The sequence below is a fragment of the Ascaphus truei genome, chromosome 2 (genome assembly GCF_040206685.1).
Source record: "Ascaphus truei isolate aAscTru1 chromosome 2, aAscTru1.hap1, whole genome shotgun sequence".
NCBI lineage: Eukaryota > Metazoa > Chordata > Amphibia > Anura > Ascaphidae > Ascaphus > Ascaphus truei.
The window spans coordinates 454109177-454129465 of record NC_134484.1 but is presented as its reverse complement, the minus strand read 5'-3'; the positions used below and the strand labels follow the sequence as shown (position 1 = coordinate 454129465).

Genomic DNA, 20289 nt, shown 5'->3' with positions numbered 1-20289 from the left:
TTCACACCCCTTAATGTTTTGCAGAGATCTACCACATTTTATAGCTACCACCTATAATATGTCACAGAAACTGTATTAGTAAAAGCAACAATAACAAAAACACATTTTATGGAGCTATAAAATGCACATTAACATGTAACACAGTAAGTCTGTGCAAGTCTCTCAGCTCAGAAATCTGAGCAAATGTGTGAGAAAATGTGTATTGGATCTTGTCAGAAGGTGATTTCTTTCCACTGATAAATAACTGAAGGCTTTAGCCTTCCAAATGTCTTCTTTATTATAGAAGTGCAAATTCTAAGGAAAAGGTCAACTCCTAATTAGCAAGATATGGTACTGAAAATAACAGCTCCTGGATACCAAGTGTGTTTTCAAATATGAATCTGCAGTATCTATGGCAGCAGTATAACTGCAGTAGGTAGGGCAAAGAATGCTGTGCGGATGCTTTAGGCAGCTTAATCACTCTGTGTAAACATGCCAGGGTTGCACTCGGAGAGGAGCTGCAGTTTGTGTGGTGATTTTTGCTCTTATTTTCTCATTTGAAACTCCTTACTTTACTATATGATTTAAAATTAGAAATACTCTTATATTAAACCTTTTTCTCCCATAAGAGCCTGCAATGCACTTAGCAAAAAAAAAGTTGTCATTATGATACTGTACTTATATAGCACTAACATACTATAATAAAACATTATACTTGAGAATGTGTACATAGTCTGGTAAATATATTGAAATGAATAGGATAACATGAAAGTGTGCTCGAAAAGTGTCTTAGTATAAAAATAGTATAAAATGTATAAGAATGTAATAATAAGTAAGTAAATTAATAATATCAAATGTGCTACGGATAGTGCAATAAAATGAATGCACTAAAATAAGAGATATTACTATATAACAGTTTGTATTCCCAAGAAACCTTTGAAAACACATTAGTGTTAGCGTGCTCTTGCTCTCTCCCACATTGATTACTGTAACATTTTTTTATCTGGCCTCCCTGCCTCACATCTCTCGCCTTTGCAATCCATTCAAAATGCTGCTGCCCGAATCATCTCCTGCTCTTCTAGAAGTGTATCTGCTTCTGACCTGCTGAACTTTCTATTCTGGATTGCTATTAATTTCTGTATAAACTATCAGACAAAAAGTGCGTTATGTTGAGTAAATAAGTGACAAAAAACCCTCAACAGTATACTGCGCTGAGGGGTTTGTTAACCTTGTATATGTGAAGCCGGCAGTACTGTAGTTACAAAAAGATACAAAGTAAGTTATAGTGAATAAAAAAAGTGATAAAAACCCTCGACCGTACAGTGTACAGCAAATATAAATACCACTTATGAGCAGATTCACATAACTCAGACAAGTCCTCAAACCTGCCTTTCCCCATTATCTCATAGCTTACAATGCTTCCACTGCAGCCAGGGATTCTGGGTAATGAAGTGCAAATGAGCATAGTGTGTCACATTTTGCATCTTATCAATTTAAACATAGATCCCCATGAGCTGATGCCTGTCGTATTACACAGCTTTTCAGGATGTCCTGGCTTAAAGACGTTTCTTTCCAAATTTGGAGAGCGCGAAAAATGGGCACTGGAAATATAAAAAGACAAATGCAACCACTAGTGTGATATCTTCCCCAATAAATGTCTAGGGGGTTGGGGGATTTTAAATATTAATCACTTATTCCCCATATAAAATGGCAAAACAAAAACTGTGGCAAATGTTGTCTAGTCGCTTCCCCGGAAATCAGAGAGATACACACAATAGTGCAGACTGTATTGAAAATATCTTTATAATAAAAATAAAAATAACTCATAAAAATAAACACTTGCATAGCGTACATTCTTTAAAACAGCAGTGGTAAAATAAAGGATTTCCAAAATAATGAATAGCTCTGTTCTCCATCTCTTCAGTCGACGGCGTCACATGTGAGATCTCCAAACTTTCAGTTTTGTTCCCCAAGTGATGGCAGTCACCAGGACGCATCTTTCTCTGTTGTTTCTGCCCCAGTCCATTAAGCCAGCATGTTTGGGGTTATCAGTAAGAGGAAAAGAGATGCTTCAAAGACCACCTGGATCTTGTCAGACTCCCCTCCCTACATGTCTGCAGTGAGCACCAGGTCTGTGCTATGCTACGGTTTTATTATCCTAAAGAATCTCTTTTACATAACACCCTAGTCAACCCAAAGGCGTCAGCCAAAGGATGTCACTCTTTGCTGCCGGTCACGGATATTTGATGTTGATGTTGCAGCTGTTCTATTGCAGGGGTGCGCAAACTGAGGGGGGGGGGCACTGTGGTTGCAGAGGCATTTAAATGAAATTCCGGGGAACCGGGCGAGGCCTCTGCAACCTCAATTTACTGGGATTCAGTCAGCTTCTGGTCACGTCGCCATTACAAGGCAGCATCAAATTTATTTATTTATTTATAAAATATTTTACCAGGAAGTAATACATTGAGAGTTACCTCTCGTTTTCAAGTATGTCCTGGGCACAGAGTTAAGACAAATAATACATGTTTACAAATACAGTTACATAATGAGCAGGGTATACATTATATACAAGACATTGCATGCACAATTAAAGATAATTTATGTTATGGGCGTATGAAACAGTTACAGACCAGATTAAAATGTGTGACAGCCTTAGATTTGAAAGAACTTAGACTGGTGGTGGATGTAAGAGTCTCTGGTAGGTTGTTCCAGTTTTGGGGTGCACGGTAAGAGAAGGAGGAGCATCCGGATACTTTGTTGAGCCTTGGGACCATGAACAGTCTTTTGGAGTCTGATCTCAGGTGATTGGTGCTGCATGTGGTAGGGGTGAGGAGCTTGTTCAGGTAGATGGGTAGCTTGCCCATAAATAATTTGAAGGCAAGACAGGAAAGGTGAACTTTGCGCCTAGACTCGAGTGATGACCAATCTAGTTCTTTGAGCATTTCGCAGTGATGTGTGTTATAGTTGCATTGGAGAACAAAACGACAAATTGAATTGTAGAGGGTGTCAAGTTTGCTAAGTCAATAATTGGCATTAGCATCTGCTGTGCGATACGTTTTCTAACCAGGAGACTTAGGGAGGATTTGTTCCTGTAAAGAAACCCTAGTTTGGCATAGGTCTTGGTTGTCAGGGTATCAATGCGCATCCCGAATGTTAAGTGGGAGTCAAACCATATGCCCAGGTATTTAAAACTAGTAACAGGAGTTAGGGTGGTGTTAGTGTTGGTTCTAATCTGGATCTCAGTTGCTGGAAGCTTTAAAAATTTAGTCTTGGTCCCAAACACCATTGTTACAGTCTTGTCAGTGTTTAAAAACAGTTTGTTTTGGGAAATCCAGTTTTTGAGTCTGAAAAAGTCAGACTGAATGACGCTGCAGGGTCATGTGACGTGACACGTGAATGGCGAAACGCGTTGAGCGTGGCTCATAGAACAGATCCAGAGGGAGAGGCAGCGCTGGAATACCCTTTGACGTCAGTTCCGGCGGGGTAGAAGATCAGAAGTGACGCATCGGCTCTAGCGTGGGTGCGGAAGAGACTCACAGCGGTGTTGGTGAGGTGGAACTCTGAGGTCGCGACTCGGAGTATCACCCCATCTTCACTATACTTACCCTTCTGTGTTATTTCTTCAACATAATCTGATGTCCTCCTACTACACCGGCCTGGAACCGTCTTTGCCACGGTTGGATTCTCTGCTCCTTATTATCTACTTCATTGTGAGTTTGCAATCGGGATCCTCCTATTTTTCACTCCATTGTACATACAATATTGCACTATGTAGTGTTTTCTTCTTTTTATAAGGTTCATCATCGCTCCCCTGTTTTTTTCAGTGAATGTGGGTGATTAACCTGTTCTCCTACCTGGACATGGTTCCTATAGGTTTGTTTAGCAAAAAGGGCCAGGGATCCCTAGAGATGTGTATCTGGAGGATTCTAAGAATCCATTGTCTTACCTTCCTCCACAGGGATGCCACCAGAGGGCATGACCACCATATGTGTATAAATGAGGCCTGGCCTCAGCATCCCTTGGGGCAAACTGAGGGGTACCAGAGTTAGGTACAGCCGCAGTCCCTTTTATTCTCCAACATCTCCTAATTTTTTCGGGATTTTTTCCGAATGCCACACACTTCACCGCACTTCACCACGTTCATGCCGCATTCTGACCGCATTCTGACCGCATTCACACCCGCGGTTAATGCGCGGTTAATGGGTTTATTGATAATGGTTCAGATTTAATTGGTTGCAATTCTTCGCGTATCCGCCAGATGGCAGATATTCATCAATTGTAATGCCATGCGCTTCAGTAATGTGTCGACTTGCAGGTGTTTAAAAGAATACAACAGTGGTCCATTGTAAATTGGCCTTGGGACTGAAGAAGTTACAATAATGAACCAATTTAGGCTTTTCATATTAAAACTAAACGCTCAGTGTCTGGTGTCCTGAGAGCTCCGAGATGAGTGCACAACTGCAGTCCGTGTTCCAAAAACCCGACAGAACGTACGCTTATTTTATATGGACCGCGATTAATGCAACAGATGATAAGATGGTAACATTTGTTCAAATTTTTCAGTATTTTATCGAAAACTATGACTTTTACAAATTTTCACCAGATGCTCATGTGTGGAAGCTTGCAATAAGGAAAAAATTATGTATCGATCCCTGTTTGTTTCGTATTGATCCCAATGTTATTGGAGGGTATTGGTGTGTATTACCAGGTTTTTCCCGTATCTATGAACATGGAGACTTCAAAAGGCGAAAGGTCATGTTAAAACCAACTAAGAAACGTCAGTCGCAGGCAAGCAATGCGCCAGCACTGGATTCCAATAACAGTCCGACCGTCAGTGAAAACCTGGTGACCGACAACCCTTGCTGTCTGTCCCCGCCCAAATACCTGCAGCCTGAGCCGGATTTCGCGTACAGATTCCAGCAAGCTTGCACGTACCTAAGCGATTTCCAGCCTCATCAGCTGACTACAGGTGTAGTAGTCCCGCTGTCACCTGGCAACTACGTGTATGATCAAGAATACGGGACTGGCAGTGGCTCGGCGCCAGCTGATTGGCAAAGTCTATGGTGAGTAATGTTGCCGTATTTTATTCTCTTTTTGAAATATCAATGCACAGTCAAGCGAGTCTCCTGTAAGCAATATCATTGGCTGAGCAGCTTCTACAGTAGATACTGAACAATTGGTGGAATGCTAGGCACATGCGCATTGGAACCTTCTTGAAACGCATATGCGTCATCACATCAACAGTAGGCGCATGCGCATGTGAACAGGAGACGCCCCCCGAGAAAATTATTGATGGGACTGACTGTGCGAACTTCTTTAGGGGACTGACTGACCATTACAGTAAAACTTTTACTTTTTTTTCCTCAGAAAAGAAAAGGTTGTCATCTCATGCGGAAAACTGCAAATGGAGGGATTTTGATGGATAATATCGCTTTGTGTTACAATGCCTGCACATTGCTGAATCTGATTTAAAAAAAAACACGTACCGGAGTCTACAGTTCAGTGGCCGTTGTTATTGATTAGGATAAAATACCTGAAACAGTATGCTGTTGTTTTCAGACCGTATACAATACTTTTTTATATATACTATATAATAAACCCGTAAAATCAAAACTATGCATTTATTCTACATGTATTCCAGTACATATGTGTATTCTATACCCGTACAGCATGTATTGTTTTAATACTCTTGTGATGTGCTGAGCATGCCTACAGTATACTGTACAGTATGCCTGGACAGTACTGTACAGTATGTTCTAGAAACACTGTATTTTGTTACAGTATAAAAGGAGACAATGGAACAATTTAAAACAAATCAACATTTTCTTTTATTGGTGGAGTAAGTACAAAAACATTTATTTACAAATGCAATTTAAAAACATTTTAAATGTACAGCAATTCAAAACATTAACAGGTGTATGGTTAACTTCTAGTGAAAACATTTATGTACAGAAAGTCAAAACATTTACAGTAGGATGATGTACAAAACAGTCAGTCAGGCCTGCACAACTCCAGTCCTCGAGGGCCGCAAACAGCCCCAGTTTTAAGGATAACCTTGAAAACCTGGCCTGTTTGCGGCCCTCGGGGACTGGAATTGTGCAGGTCTTGTGTAGAGCAAGTAAAAACATTTCTTTATTAATACAAGTTAAAACACGCAACATCTCCTTTATTAAAGTACAGAAAGTCAAAACATGTACAGCACAACAGTATGGTGTTATTAAAAAAAATTCTTTATTCATAAAATTTAAAAAACTCAACATCTCCTTTATTAAAATACAGAAAGTCAAAACATGTACAGCACAACAGTATGGTGTTATTAAAAAAAATTCTTTATTCATAAAATTTAAAAAACGCAACATCTCCTTTATTAAAGTACAGATAGTCAAAACATTTACAGTAGGATGGTGTACAGAACAGTCAGTCAGGCTTGGACAACTCCAGTCCTCGAGGGCCGCAAACAGCCCCGGTTATAAGGATAACCTTTAAAACCGGGCATGTTTGCGGCCCTCGGGGACTTGAATTGGGCAGGTCTTGTGTAGAGTAAGTAAAAACATTTCTTTATTAATACAAGTTAAAACACGCAACATCTCCTTTATTAAAGTACAGAAAGTCAAAACATTTACTGTACAAAAACGTTTACAAAAAATAAACAACAGTTGAACAGTCACGCAAATTCGATCCCCACCAGATTGTCCTTCCAGGGCCGATGCCTTGTATGGTGCAAAATGCCATTAATGGAGTCTCGAACGATTTTCATTAAAGGATCTGAAATTGAAAAATAGCGTTGCAATTCCTCCACAATAGTCATTCTTAAAATTTCAGGAAGCGCCCTTTTTTTGCGATTTCCTTCGTAGTTTACATTGTAGACCCACCCGCAGTACACCAAGTAGGACACGTGGTGCTTAAAAATTAACATGGCATACTTCTGGGGTAAACCAGCACTCATCACCCTATACTTCTCCCTGAGTGCCGGTTGCAGATCGCACAGGATGATGTCGGGCACCGTATCGATGCAAGCATATGTAGGTTGGGTTCTGGGAGCGGGTGTTCTTCTGGGAGCAGGTGTGCTTGTGGCGGCGGGCGAGTGTAGGTTGTCTGGGAGTAAGCTTTCCTCCTGTCTTGGTTGCCGTGTTGTCTCCTGGCGTGGCCTTGACGGGGTTGTCATGTTATCCTCCTCCTCAACGGCATACATGTACACAAATTCTTCTGGTGGAGAGTGTGCGCTTGGTGTTGGAAGGTGGTTGAAGGTCCCATTCATCACATCCATGCCACCCTCCTGCTCTGACGTCGGGTATACAGGGGCATGAACACCGAGCAAATTATGTATCCCCGCTATGTCAGTCTCTATCTTCTCCATCCGTTGATCCATACTTAGCATGGTCTCTAAAAGAAGATCTATCTTTACCAGCATAGTAGAGTTCCCGGGCATATGGACACTTAACCCATTCAGCATGCGGTCTAACGAGCTTGTTCTTGTGCATGGGGTGCTGTGGACATATGGGTGGGTGCTACGGAGGATGAGATGGGGGTTCCCTGGAGAGAAGCGGCAGCGTGGTCGAAGAAGGATGGCGGAGATGACCTGTGGATTTCCGGGAGAGAAGCGGCAGCGTCGTCGAAGAGGGATGGAGAATGCGACCTGTGGATTTCCGGGCGAGAAGCGGCAGAGTCGTCTAAGCGTAATAGAGAAAGTGACCCGTGGATTTCAGGGACACCAGCGGCAGCATCGTCGAAGAGCAGTGGAGAAGATGGGCTGTGGGTTTCTGGGAGAGCAGCGGCAGTGTCGTGGACGAGTAGTGGAGAAGATGGGCTGTAGATTTCCGAAAGAGCGGCGGCAGAGTCGTCGAAGCGTAATCGAGGAAGTGGCCTGCGGGTTCGATGGGTTGGCTGCCATTTGTTTTGCGTTGAGTGTACATCACCGAATATCTTCTTGACATAATAAGGCTTACGTGTATTAAAACCCTTAGCCTTTGGGGTCAGCAGAAGGTTTTCTTTATTAGCCTTAGCCTGTCGATTTGGCCTTGGCTTGGAAACGGCTGCCGCCTTTCGGTTTTTCTGTGTGATAGGCACGGCAGAGGCGAGTGGCTTCTTGCGTCCATAGAATTGGGGTTGATCCATGGAAGCAGATGGCACAATGCAGTATCTGGACAAGGGCAAGTTCAGATACAGATCATGTGTGGATTCACTGCACATTCAATAAACATCGACTAAACATTGAATATACATTCTTGTGTTTGTATTTCTTTCTACTCGCAGCAATGCCTGTTAAAAAGATTTCAAAGGATCTCAGCATGAGAATTAAGGAGATGTACATGAGTGAACAACGAATTGCAGATATCCAACACTGGCCTCGTTGTGCCATCAACCACCGTGTGCTATCATGCACACAGAAAAACCTAACAACAGACGAGGACACCAACGGTAACTAACGCGTAAGTATATTTATATAACTATATAATACAGTATATCTATTATTGTTTACATTGCTGCATATTAATAGAACTATATATTGTGTAGATCTATCTCATTTTATAGTTATTTCGGTGTATTTATATAACTGCAGTATATAATACAGTATATCTATTATTGTTTATTTTGCTGCATATTAATAGAACTATATATTGTGTAGATCTATCTCATTTTATACTATTTTTACTGTAAATGATGTGCTGTACTTGTGGCCTACTGCACTGTAACTTATCAGATTGTTGTTTTTCTGTACACTGTAGGGAGACAACTCTTCTGGTCGACAAAATAAGTGAAGAGAATGATGAGAAGAGTGCCTTGAGGGTCAAATACACTCTGCAGCAAAATCCCAATCTCACTGTATCCGAGACCAGCATAAAGAAAATGAGACGCAGAATTGGATGGAAATATGGACGTGTGAGGTTAGTACTGGACAGTACAGGAGGTTAAAGTGTTGTTTAAGAAACTGCACTTTACCTTTAAAATTATTCCTTGTCATTACAGAGCGTACCCTATGATAAGGGACGTTAACAAGATCAAGAGAGTGGTCCAGGCCCAGGCATGGATCGACAGTGGAGAAACTTTCCAGTATTGCATCTTCACGGACGAGTCTACTGTTTCGCTGGAGAGATTTGCCACCTTTGCATTCCACAAAAAAGGTTGCATACTGTATCTATGAAGCCACGTCCGAAACACCCAGTGAAGATGCATGTGTGGGGTGCCATCTCTAGGCGTGGACCAGGATGCATCGTCATCTTTGAAGGTACAGTAAAATATATGTCACACACTTTTGCCTTATGCACTGTACTGTACTAGTGTGCAGTTTTTTGAGCACTTTTCTTTTCTTGTTATAGGAATCATGAATAAAGCTTTTTTCCAAGAAAAAATTGTGCCTGAGATTGTGGAATACATCACACGTGAGTTCCCAGATGGTCACCGTTTCTACCAGGACAACGATCCGAAGCACACCGCGTCAACAGCGCATATTCTTGAGCGCGGTATCAACTGGGTGAAGACGCCAGCGGAGTAAGTGCGATAACCGTGTCTCATTTTTTCCCACTGTTTTTACTGTTTACTGTATCTCTTTAGCTAATTGTCCTTTTTTTCCCCCTCCCTCCAATAACAGATCGCCAGACTTCAATCCTATCGAATGGTCTGGCATCAGCTGAAGGACCATATCCGAAAAGTCGTGAAACCCTCCAAAAAGGATGAGTTGGCGCAAGGCATACTGAGTTTTTGGAACGATGTACTCACCGTGGAACAATGCAATAAGTATATTGACCATGTTGCGACTGTGTTGCCCATTGTGATCACGCGTAATGGGCAAGCATCAGGAAGGTAGTATGGTAGTATGGTATAGTACTGTACTGTAGTATTGTAAGTACAGTATGATACAGGTAAGTATGGCACAGATTTTTTTTCCCTGAGAGAGCAGCACTAGCCATCTGGTTACAAAGTATTTAACAGTAGTCACAGTATACAGTAGTTCCAGTATAGACTAGTTTGACAGTACTAACTGCATACTGTAGTCCAATATGGAGTAGCCATAATATGCACCTACTGTAACTGCTCAATTTTTTTCTATCTCGAGAGAGCAGCACCAGCATAATGAGGAAGAAGATAAAGACGGAAAAAATTATATTATTATATATATTATTATATATTATATATTATTAATTAATATTATTATCAATGTACATTATTCATGATTATCCACCGGCCCTCAATTTTCATCTGACAGAAGAACTGAATAAAGACTGCATTTTGTATTATTCATGATTATTCGTATATTTGTATTTTTTGTTCCTGATAAAATAAATATTTCTTTACATTCATGATATACATAATCATTGACACCCCCCCCCCACACACACACACCTACACCAAAGAAAAAGAAAGAATGACAAAAAGTGGTAATTTACTGCATCAACAACATGAATCAGACTCTCAACTCTCAATTTCACAGTGCTGTGCAAATCAGATTTACATATCAAATTTGAGAAGGGATTATCGTAAACAAAGCCTCAAAGGGTTGGGGGGGTGGATGGGTGAGTCATGCCCAGTAATCATCAGTTAGCTCCCATCCCAAAGAGGATTACAGAGAGGTGACTCAAAGCCAACAATAGGAACATTAGGAACTTCGCAAGCAAGCAGTGGCGAAGTTACAGACGCATGCGCAGTAATCATCTGCTATGTACTGTAGCTCCCATCCCAAAGAGGATTACATGCAGGCGCAGAGAGGTGATGCTCGGCTAGGGCCGGACGATTAAAAACACAATGACAAGCTTTAGAAACGGAATGGGTCTGGAGAGGTGTCTGTCGATAAGAGGTTCAAATCCTTGAGCGAGCCTTGTGTGTGTGCGTGGGGGAGAGGGGTACAGGGTACAGCTGCATGAAAGATTAGCTGTACTGCAGTTCAAAGAAATTACATATTTTCAAAAGGCAAGTCATCATAATAATTTGATCCCTACACCCCCAAATACATAAAAAGCACACAAATCTACCATGTGCAGTCAAACGCGCAGTGTCGCAGTCAAAAGCTACAGCACAGATTGAATATCGTAATATCAAGATGGTTTAGGCAGGCTTGTGGAGCAAATAAAAATAAAAAATGAGGAGAAAAAAAAATATATATTTTTTTTTGGTCACTCACTCTTGAACTTCGCAAGCAAGCAGTGGCGAAGTTACAGACGCATGCACAGTAATAATCAGCTATGTACTGTAGCTCCCATCCCAAAGAGGATTACACGCAGGTGCAGAGAGGTGATGCTCGGCTAGGGACGGACGATTAACAACACAATGACAAGCTTTAGAAACTGAATGACTCTGTAGAGGTGTCTGTCGATAAGAGTTTCAAATCATTGAGCGAGCCTTGTGTGTGTGCGTGGAGGAGGGGGGTACAGAGTAAAGCTGCATTTAGGATTATCTGTACTGCAGTTCAAAGAAATGGCAAATTTTCAAAAGGCAGGTCATCATAATAATATGATCCCTACACCCCCAAATACAGTACATAAAAAGCACACATATCAACTATGTGCAGTCAAATGCACAGTGTCGCAGTGAAAAGCTACAGCACAGATTGAATAACGTAATATAAAGATGGTTTAGGCAGGCTTGTGGAGAAAATAAAAAAAAAAAATGAGGAGTGAATTTTTTTTTTTTTTTTTTGGTAACTTAATCTTGAACTTTGCAAGCAAGCAGTGGCGAAGTTACAGACGCATGAGCAGTAATCATCAGCTATCAAGCAAGAATGTGAGTGAAACCAGAAAGACACACATTCAAAGGAATGGTGTGGGAAAGGTGTACTGTACTGTAGATAAGATAAGAAGTTGAAATACTGCAGTGCAGTAAATTATCCTGTGTGTGTGCGGGGCGAGCGAGGGGAGAGCGCTGTATATGCCGAAATGTGATACTGTTACAGTACATGCCTATGCGTTTCAACAATTTTCAAATGAGACATACAGCACTGCACATGCAGGTATAAATATGCAAATTTACAATTACTGTGTGTGCACACGCAGACTGTGTACTGACGTAGGTTGAACTGCTAAAGTATTAGACTTTGAAGACAACAGCACGCGAACGCCCCCTGAGTTTATAGACGGTATTGCAGACAGCGCTAATAAAATGCTAATATTACGAGCGCTAAAATACCGCAATATACTCCGGAAAAAAAACATACTGCATCTGCCCGCGGTTATCAGAGTTGCGCTGCTACGGCTGCACTAGGACAAAGGCGGCCGCCACTGTACCACCACCTAAACACCTTGTACACGTTTTCCCTAATGGTGGTGGAGATCGACGACTTGGCCACCACCAGGAGGATGTCGTCCAGTCCTCCTCATCAAGTTCCTCCCCCAAATCTTGTTCCCATTAGGACATATATTTGAGTTTTTTTATTGACTATCAGGGGAGAGCCTGTCACCAGTCTGTATAGCAGTGAGATAAAGTATGGGGTCATTCCGGCACAGCGACTCAAACCTAGTGAGATGCTTGTCCGGGCCTGTTTTAATATAACAACATTTAAGTTGTAAATAGTGGGAAAATTCCTTGTTGGGGATATTTTATTCCGTCTGAAATGAATCAAATGATTTGTGTTTCATATCTGGATCCAGATCTCGGAGCCTTAGAATTCCCACCGCCAATCAGGCAGCAAAACTCCCCTCCTCCAGTCTCGGGACAAATCCCAGGTTGGCATACAGGGGGGACATCAGGGGTTTCGGGCCTGAGAGAGATAATCTTTTTCTCATTGACCTCTATATTTTTAGGGCATGGTTTATAGTTGGCTGCTCTTAGTCACTTCTTGTTTTTTTGCTTCTGTTCGGGAGTCATAAGATATTGTGGAGTTTGGCTGGGTAGGATAAGGATGATTCAAGCTCTGTCCACCTCCTGTCAGAAGCGTTCGAGTGCCACAGGACCAGCTGACTTAATTGGGCGGCCTTATAGTGTGATATCAGGCACAGGAGGGCCAGCCCCCTTGCCTTATTTGGTATCGTGATTATTTGTCTTTTTATTCTGGGCCTCTTTTTTCTCCATATGAATTTGGTGATCAGGCCTTGTAGGTTCCTTATCTTGTTCTCTAAGGCTGCGGGCATGGTCAGCACTTAGCCGCTGACCCACGCTGAGCCGAGCTCACGCGTGTCAGTGAGCCCCTGCAGCCGCAATGAGAGCGTCTTTAGCAGGGGCTTGCGCGCACTTCCGCAGGCGTGCGGAAGCGTAACCAACACTTACATTTTAGTTAACGCGCGCAGGGCCGATCACGTGAGCGGTTCGCCCAATGAAGGCGAACCAGCTCCATGACGTCACTGGCTCACTGTCACAGTAACTTATGACAAGATATAACAAACACCAAATATCTGGGTTGAACTGAATGAGGCTTAGATATAATAAAATATATGTATTCCTTAAAAAGGTGAACACAGCAATATAGTACAATTAACAGGCAAGAAGGTAACACTTACTTAGGGTTGGGGAATGGAGAAGTATCAGCTAGCAATTCTCCAGCAATCCGGTGACATTCAAGGTGAAATCAGAAGAACAACAAGAACTGTAGGGTTGACACAGTTTATATACCTTTGTAACCCTATTATTAACATTGAATACAGACTATTGGTGAACAATTATCTGTATCAAATCGCTAAAGTGGGAACACAGTTTAACCCATGCCCCCAGCTAGTTAGCCAATGCATACTGGGAATCTGAGGGTCTTATTTCTGTAGCCCCATAATTATATCAGGGGCGATGACCAGTCTACAAGATGAAGTATCTGGCAGGATCTTCATTGTTTGTAGGTGTAGATATAACACTTACAAACCACTCCAGTTTGATGCTTCTCCGCACTCAGGTAAACAGTTAGAGTGGCAGAGTGTTTTGATCAGTAATTGGTTCCTAGTGTAAACAATCAGGGCAGTTAACTTTTGATCACAGGGCTTATGCTAAATCATCCGGCTGCCCTTCCTGACCTATTAGCATAGCAGATGGAGTCTGCATTTTCAGAGCAGATCCAAAATACCATATATACTTTAATATCTTCACATATTAATAAGTTCCGTTCTGGTGGGCCCAGTGGGTCGAAATTTGCCAGTTTTTAATGCCTACAGTGACTCTACATATTGGCCAAATTTCAACTCTCTGCAACCTCCAGAACCGGAGATACAGAAATGCACTTTAAAACATTTTTAAAATACAGGATTATAATGAAACATGGGAACAGGGGAACATACATTTTCCTGACATGACAAGTTGTAAGCCACATTCCTGGACCGCAGTCCAGTTAACCCCTTGCCTTCCTGGTGAGATCAGGGGGTGGTCATATGGGGTGCAACCCCTTTAATACCGGGCCAACCCCCCTCTCCCTCTACATCTCCCCTTCTTAATGGGTGACCTGTGGCCCACTGGCCCTAACGGGGAGTGGGGCACTGCTGGCAGCCTTAACGAACTCAGTCTCAGAGGGATAGTCCTGACGTGAGAGTCCATCAGCATTGCTGTTTTCACTACCCTTTTTGTGCTGAATAGTAAACTCAAACTCTTGCAAGGCCAAGCTCCACTTTAGCAACTTGGCATTCTCCCCTGATGCCCTCTGCAGCCAACTCAGGGGGTTGTGGTCTGTGAGGACCGTGAAAGCCCTTCCATACACATATGGCTGGAGTTTTTTGAGTGCCAAGCACTCTTTCCCAATGGTGGCATAGGCCAATTCTCGGTGGAGTAGTTTTCGGCTGAGGTACACCACAGGGTGCTCTCTACCGTCGTCCCCCACTTGGCTCAACACAGCCCCAATGCCATTGTCCGAGGCATCAGTCTGTATAAGGAAATGTTAGGTATAGTCCGGGGCAGCCAGTATGGGGGCCCCAGCAAGCGCAGTTTTCAGTGCCTGGAAAGCAGTTTCACAGGCAGTTGCTTCTTAGTCAAATCAGTCAGGGGTTTGGCCACAGTGCTTTACTGTGGGACAAACTTCCTATAGTACCCTGCGGTGCCCAAAAATTCCATGACCTGTTTCTTGGTTTTTGGAACAGGCCACTGAACTATGACTTCTACCTTGGCTGGCTCTGGTTTGAGGTGCCCTCCACCCACCCTGTGCCCTAAGTACAGGACCTCTGCCATCCCTACCATACACTTAGTGGGTTTCAAGGTAAGCCCAGCCTCCCTGATCCTATCCAGCACTGCAGCTACATGTCCTAAGTGGGAGTCCCAGGAATTACTGAAAATAGCGATGTCATCTAAGTAAGCCCTGGCATAGCTCTGCATCCCTTCCAGTAACCTATTGACCAGGCATTGGAAGGTAGCCGGAGCAATCTTCATCCCAAATGGCATCACCAAAAACTCAAAGAGGCCACTTGGAGTGATGAATGCTGACTTCTCCCTAGCCTCCAGGGTCAGGGGGATTTGCCAATAGCCTTTGCTCAAATCCATAGTGGTCAGATACTTTGCCTCCGCGAGTTCATCCAGTAACTCATCCATGCGGGGCATGGGGTAGGCATCTGACACCGTCCCAGCATTGAGCAAGTGGTAGTCCACACAAAACTGGGTGGTCTTGTCCTTCTTAGTGACTAGAACTACCGGGCTTGCCCAAGGACTCTGGGATGGAGTAATTACCCCTAGGATCAGCATCTCCTCTATCTCCCTTTCCATACTGGTTTTGACAACTGCTGACACTCTATAAGCGTGCTTATGCAGTGGCTGCAGATCCCCTGTGTGCACTGGGTGTTTTGTGAGATGTGTGGTCCCTGGCATGTCAGTGAAGAGAGCCCTAAACTTAGCTAGCATGTCCCTGGCTTCTACCTGCTGCCTAGCACTAAACTGTGCCCCTATCTCTACCTGCTCCACAGTGTTTCCCTGCCTAGCCTCCCCAAGGAGATCAGGCAGAGCATTGCTTGCCGGATCCTCTAGCAGTGGGCTACAAATGGCCATTACTGCTCCCATACTCGGTGCTCTGTATTCTTTCAGCATATTGACGTGATATGTCTTATGCCTCTCAGGCTCTACCTGTACAACGTAGTTGTACTCATTCACCTTTCGGATAACCAGGTACGGTCCCGACCAGGCAGCCATCAACTTGTTCTCCCGAGGCGGTTTGAGAACAAGCACCTGCTGTCCTGGGATGAATTCCCTGCTACGGGCATTCCGGTCATACCATTGCTTTTGCTTGGTCTGAGCGGCCCTGAGGTGGTCCTGGGCCACCCCCATGAGCATCTGTAACCGGTCTCGGAGATCTACTACATACTGGATCACTGAAGCATCAGTAGCAGTAGCCTCCCCTTCCCATCGCTCACGGAATAGGTCCAGAGGTCCACGTACCCTGCGGCCATATAGTAGCTCGAAGGGGGAGAAGCCTGTAGATTCCTGCGGTACCTCTCGGTAGGCAAACAGCAAGTGCTGTAAATGAATCTCCCAGTCTTTCCCCTCCTCCTCTATAAAGGTCCAAAGCATCTGCTTCAGGGTACCATTAAACCTCTCACATAATCCGTTTGTCTGGAGATGGTAAGGGGTAGTGCGCTGGTGCTGTACACCGCATGCAACCCAGAGACAATGTAACAGTTCACTCATGAACTGCGACCCCTGATCGGTTAGGATCTCACTAGGGAAACCTACCCTAGAAAAAATGTTCAGCAAAGCTGCTGCCACTGTCTTGGCATCTATGGTGCCAAGCGCTACCGCCTCAGGGTACCGGGTGGAAAAATCCACCACCGTGAGGATGTAGCGCTTCCCTGACCTTAGTGCAAAAAAGACCAGGCGCTTACCTTGAGTTTATTTAACACTGATAGGCTTACAATAGAACCGTCAAACCAACTGTGGCTCACTAATTCTCTGAGCCAGCAACAGAATCCCTTCTGCTTCCACCCCAGAAAAAAGGGTTAATCCAGAGCCCTTAAAGAGACGTGAAAACAAACAGGCAATGGGGGAGCAAGGGATTAGGAAAGCATATACAATCACTTTTAGAAGTTGATGGAAGTCTTGATTGATTACATGCAATGGTGGGTTATTCAGATACACATAAATACTTACACGGCCATGTGTAAGCAGACACAATGTTTGGTAACTTTCATAGGGCAAAATCTCTCTCTCCCAACAGTGACAAATGATTTGTATGGTTGAATGGGTATAAAAAAGTGTACAACACTGTACTCACACGGCCCAGTGTGAGCAATTGCAGGGATTTGGTATCTTTTTAGGTTGGCATTAACCCGTCCGTATCTGGTAATCAGCACAATAGGAGCTGTATTCAGGTTCCAAACTGGTGCAGGACTCTCTTATTGTCAGGTTGGCTCTCCCCCCGGTGTTGTGATGTATAAGTTATATGGGAGGGGGAAAATGAGTGAGGCACGGTTGACTTGTATATATTGAATAAAATAAATTTATTAATAATCACAACGGGACTCACATAGATTACAGGTGGACCCCTGGCCTCCTTACGTGGTCCAGGATCAGGTGTTGTGCACAGCTATCACAGCCGGTCCCGCGTCCGGGATCAGGAAGGGAGACTCTCCTGCTCGGCTGGAAATGCTGCACAGTGATCTGACTACGGAAGCCTCGGTGGGTCAGTTTCAGCAGATGATTTAGAGCAACGCGTTTCGCCGACGGATCGGCTTCCTCAGGCTCAAATGTTGACGTGGATGGGGTCTCTAAGCTTTATATAGACCCTCTGATCAGTTAAAATGCTAATAAAGATAAGCTGTGTGTCATTTAATCACTTAGGTATTGGGTGCAGCTTGGCTATGTAATTACCAATGGCCGCATCTATACTCATGCTTAAAATCAAGTGTAATCCTATTGCAAAACATGTGTAAACTCCTAGCAAACATGTATAACAAATAAATACCTCCAAAGCTGGGAGGGGTCTTTAAACAGGGGTTATAATAGTTTGAAACCATGACTATATCTTAATTCATGATAAAACACCTCTTAACTGATGTTTCTATATAGTGCCTCCTTGGGTCCATCTCTTTGATCTTTATACATATCCATCAAAATTACAATTTTAAACAATCACCAATAAAATCTTTAAACAGTCTCTACTTAAAAACTCAATAAGGTCTTTTCATTCATGTAGATATTTCCATACTATCCACATATTTTGGTTATTCAAATTTATTAGACATTTATATGGCAAAAATCATATTTTGTTCATAAATATTTAAATTACTCCTTTCTGAAAAATGGTCTAAAACATCCTTTAAAATTTATTAATACAAACTTGCAATAAATACTTTATAAAAATACTATACAAAAATACAAATAAAAAATCACAAATAAAAAATCAAAAATACATAAGCTTAGTGTGATTATGGTCTGTGTGCTATATAGCAAAATTATTATTAATATGTTAAAAATGAAATCATCGTAAATTGATAAGATTGATACAAGTGCGAATGTTCTGAAAAAAATGGAAAATGCAGAATATTTAGTAAATGGCATACGAGTCTTAATAGTTTCTCTCTTAGAGATTGAGCATAAATATCGCTTTTGTGCAGAGTGTAAAAAAAATTTTTGGTTTGATATTCGCAGATAATTTTTATAATCTCAGTTGAATGCTGCGATATCAATGTCTACATTGAGGCCAGCAGGGGACATAGATTTTATGCGATAAATCCAAAACGTCTCCCTTTGACGGAGGCGTTTTAGTCTGTCTCCCCCTCTCCAGTTCTCTGGGACTGTCTCTATCCCTCTGTAACTCAGACCAGTGGGGTCTCCCCCGTGATGTTGTGTGAAATGTATTGGTACACTGTGTGTGGTTAAACCTCTCTTTATGTTACCCAGGTGCTCCAGTATGCGGACTCTAAGACTTCTTGAGGTCCGGCCCACATACTGCAGTCCACATGGGCATTCGAGCAGGTAAACCACAAATTTGGTCCTGCAATTAATTAATTGTTTAGTTGTAAATGCCTCTTTGGTCACATTAGAACAGAAATGCAGCTTGTCTGTCTGTGCCTGCTTACAGGCCTTGCACTCAAAACACCTGAAAAAACCTTTAGGTTTTGGCAACCAATTAGTGGAGGTTGGTTCAGTCTCCTTCCTGTATACGCTTGGTACCAATTTATTTTTTATATTTTCTGCCCTTTTAAAAATCACACAGGGAATATCAGGCAGGTAATCTTTCAGTACCACATCTTTACGTAATATATGCCAATGTTTCATAAGGATTTTTCTGATCCGGTGGGACTCATTATTATATCTCGTCACGAATGGTACAATATAATTTGGATCTTCTCTTTTTTCTTTAGGCACCATCATCTGTTGTTTATCTAATCCTGAAGCTCTTAAATGTGCAGCCTCAATCAAGTCCCGCTTATAATGTCTTTCCTCAAATCTAGTTCTTAATGTCCCTGCTTGTTCTTCAAAGACTTTGACCTCTGAACAATTCCGCCTAATGCGTCTAAATTGTCCAAACGGTATGTTGTTCAGCCATCTGGGATGATGACAGCTGGTGTTGAGTAGGAAATTATTAGCGTCAACTTCCTTGAAATAGGTCTTAGTTTTAACAATATTATTCTCAATATAAATAGTTAAATCAAGGAAGTTGACGCTCTCCTTGCCTATCTCAGAAGTGAAACTCAAATTTACCCTGTTATTATTAATATGGGTCAAGAAGAGGTTGAGGCTCTCCTCACTTCCCTGCCATATGATAAGCACATCATCGATATATCTTCTATAGAGGGCCAGGTTCGCTCCATATGGGTTCCCAGACCAAATATTGGTCTCTTCCCAATGTGCCATGAAGGTGTTGGCATAGCTAGGAGCAAACCTGGTCCCCATAGCGGTCCCGCATTTTTGTAAGAACATTGATCCATCAAACCAGAACAAATTATGTGAAAGAATGAATCTAATCGCGTCTAATAAAAAACGTTTCTGGTCTTCCGGAATCGTGGGGTCTCTATCTAGAGCAAACGCCACTGCCGCACACCCGTCTTCGTGTCTGATCGATGTGTATAGCGATGTTACGTCACAGGTCACTAGAAGATAATCTTCCTGCCATTGTATTGTGGACAATATATTTAAAACCTCCAGAGTGTCTTTTAGGTATGCCCTCGCACTTGTCGCATACTTCTGGAGGTATATGTCCACATACTCAGAAAGATTCTGAGTCAAAGACCCGATACCCGAAATAATGGGTCTACCTGGCGGCTTCTGTCTGTTTTTGTGAATCTTGGGCAAAAAGTAGAACACCGGCTTCACTGGTTCGGTTTTCAGCAAATAGGTGAACTCCCTTTCGCCCAAGATTCCTGTGTCCTTGGCTTCGTTTAGAATTTGATGTAATTCTTCCTGGTATTCTCTAGAGGGATCTTGTGTTAACCTCTCATAGGTCGTTCTATCATCTAGAATGCGAAGAGACTCAGCGAGGTAGTAGCTAGT

The 20289-nt window shown here is 42.7% G+C and overlaps 1 protein-coding gene across 1 annotated transcript in view; it reads left to right on the top strand.

Moving 5' to 3' along the window:
• The window catches only part of LOC142488287 (uncharacterized), a 119741-nt gene extending 102242 nt beyond the window's left edge, over nt 1-17499 (top strand). The window contains exon 9 of the mRNA XM_075588659.1: nt 17332-17499. Within this exon, the coding sequence (XP_075444774.1) occupies nt 17332-17499 (168 nt within the window). The remainder of the gene's footprint in view (nt 1-17331) is intronic.
• The last annotated feature ends 2790 nt before the right edge of the window (nt 17500-20289 follow it).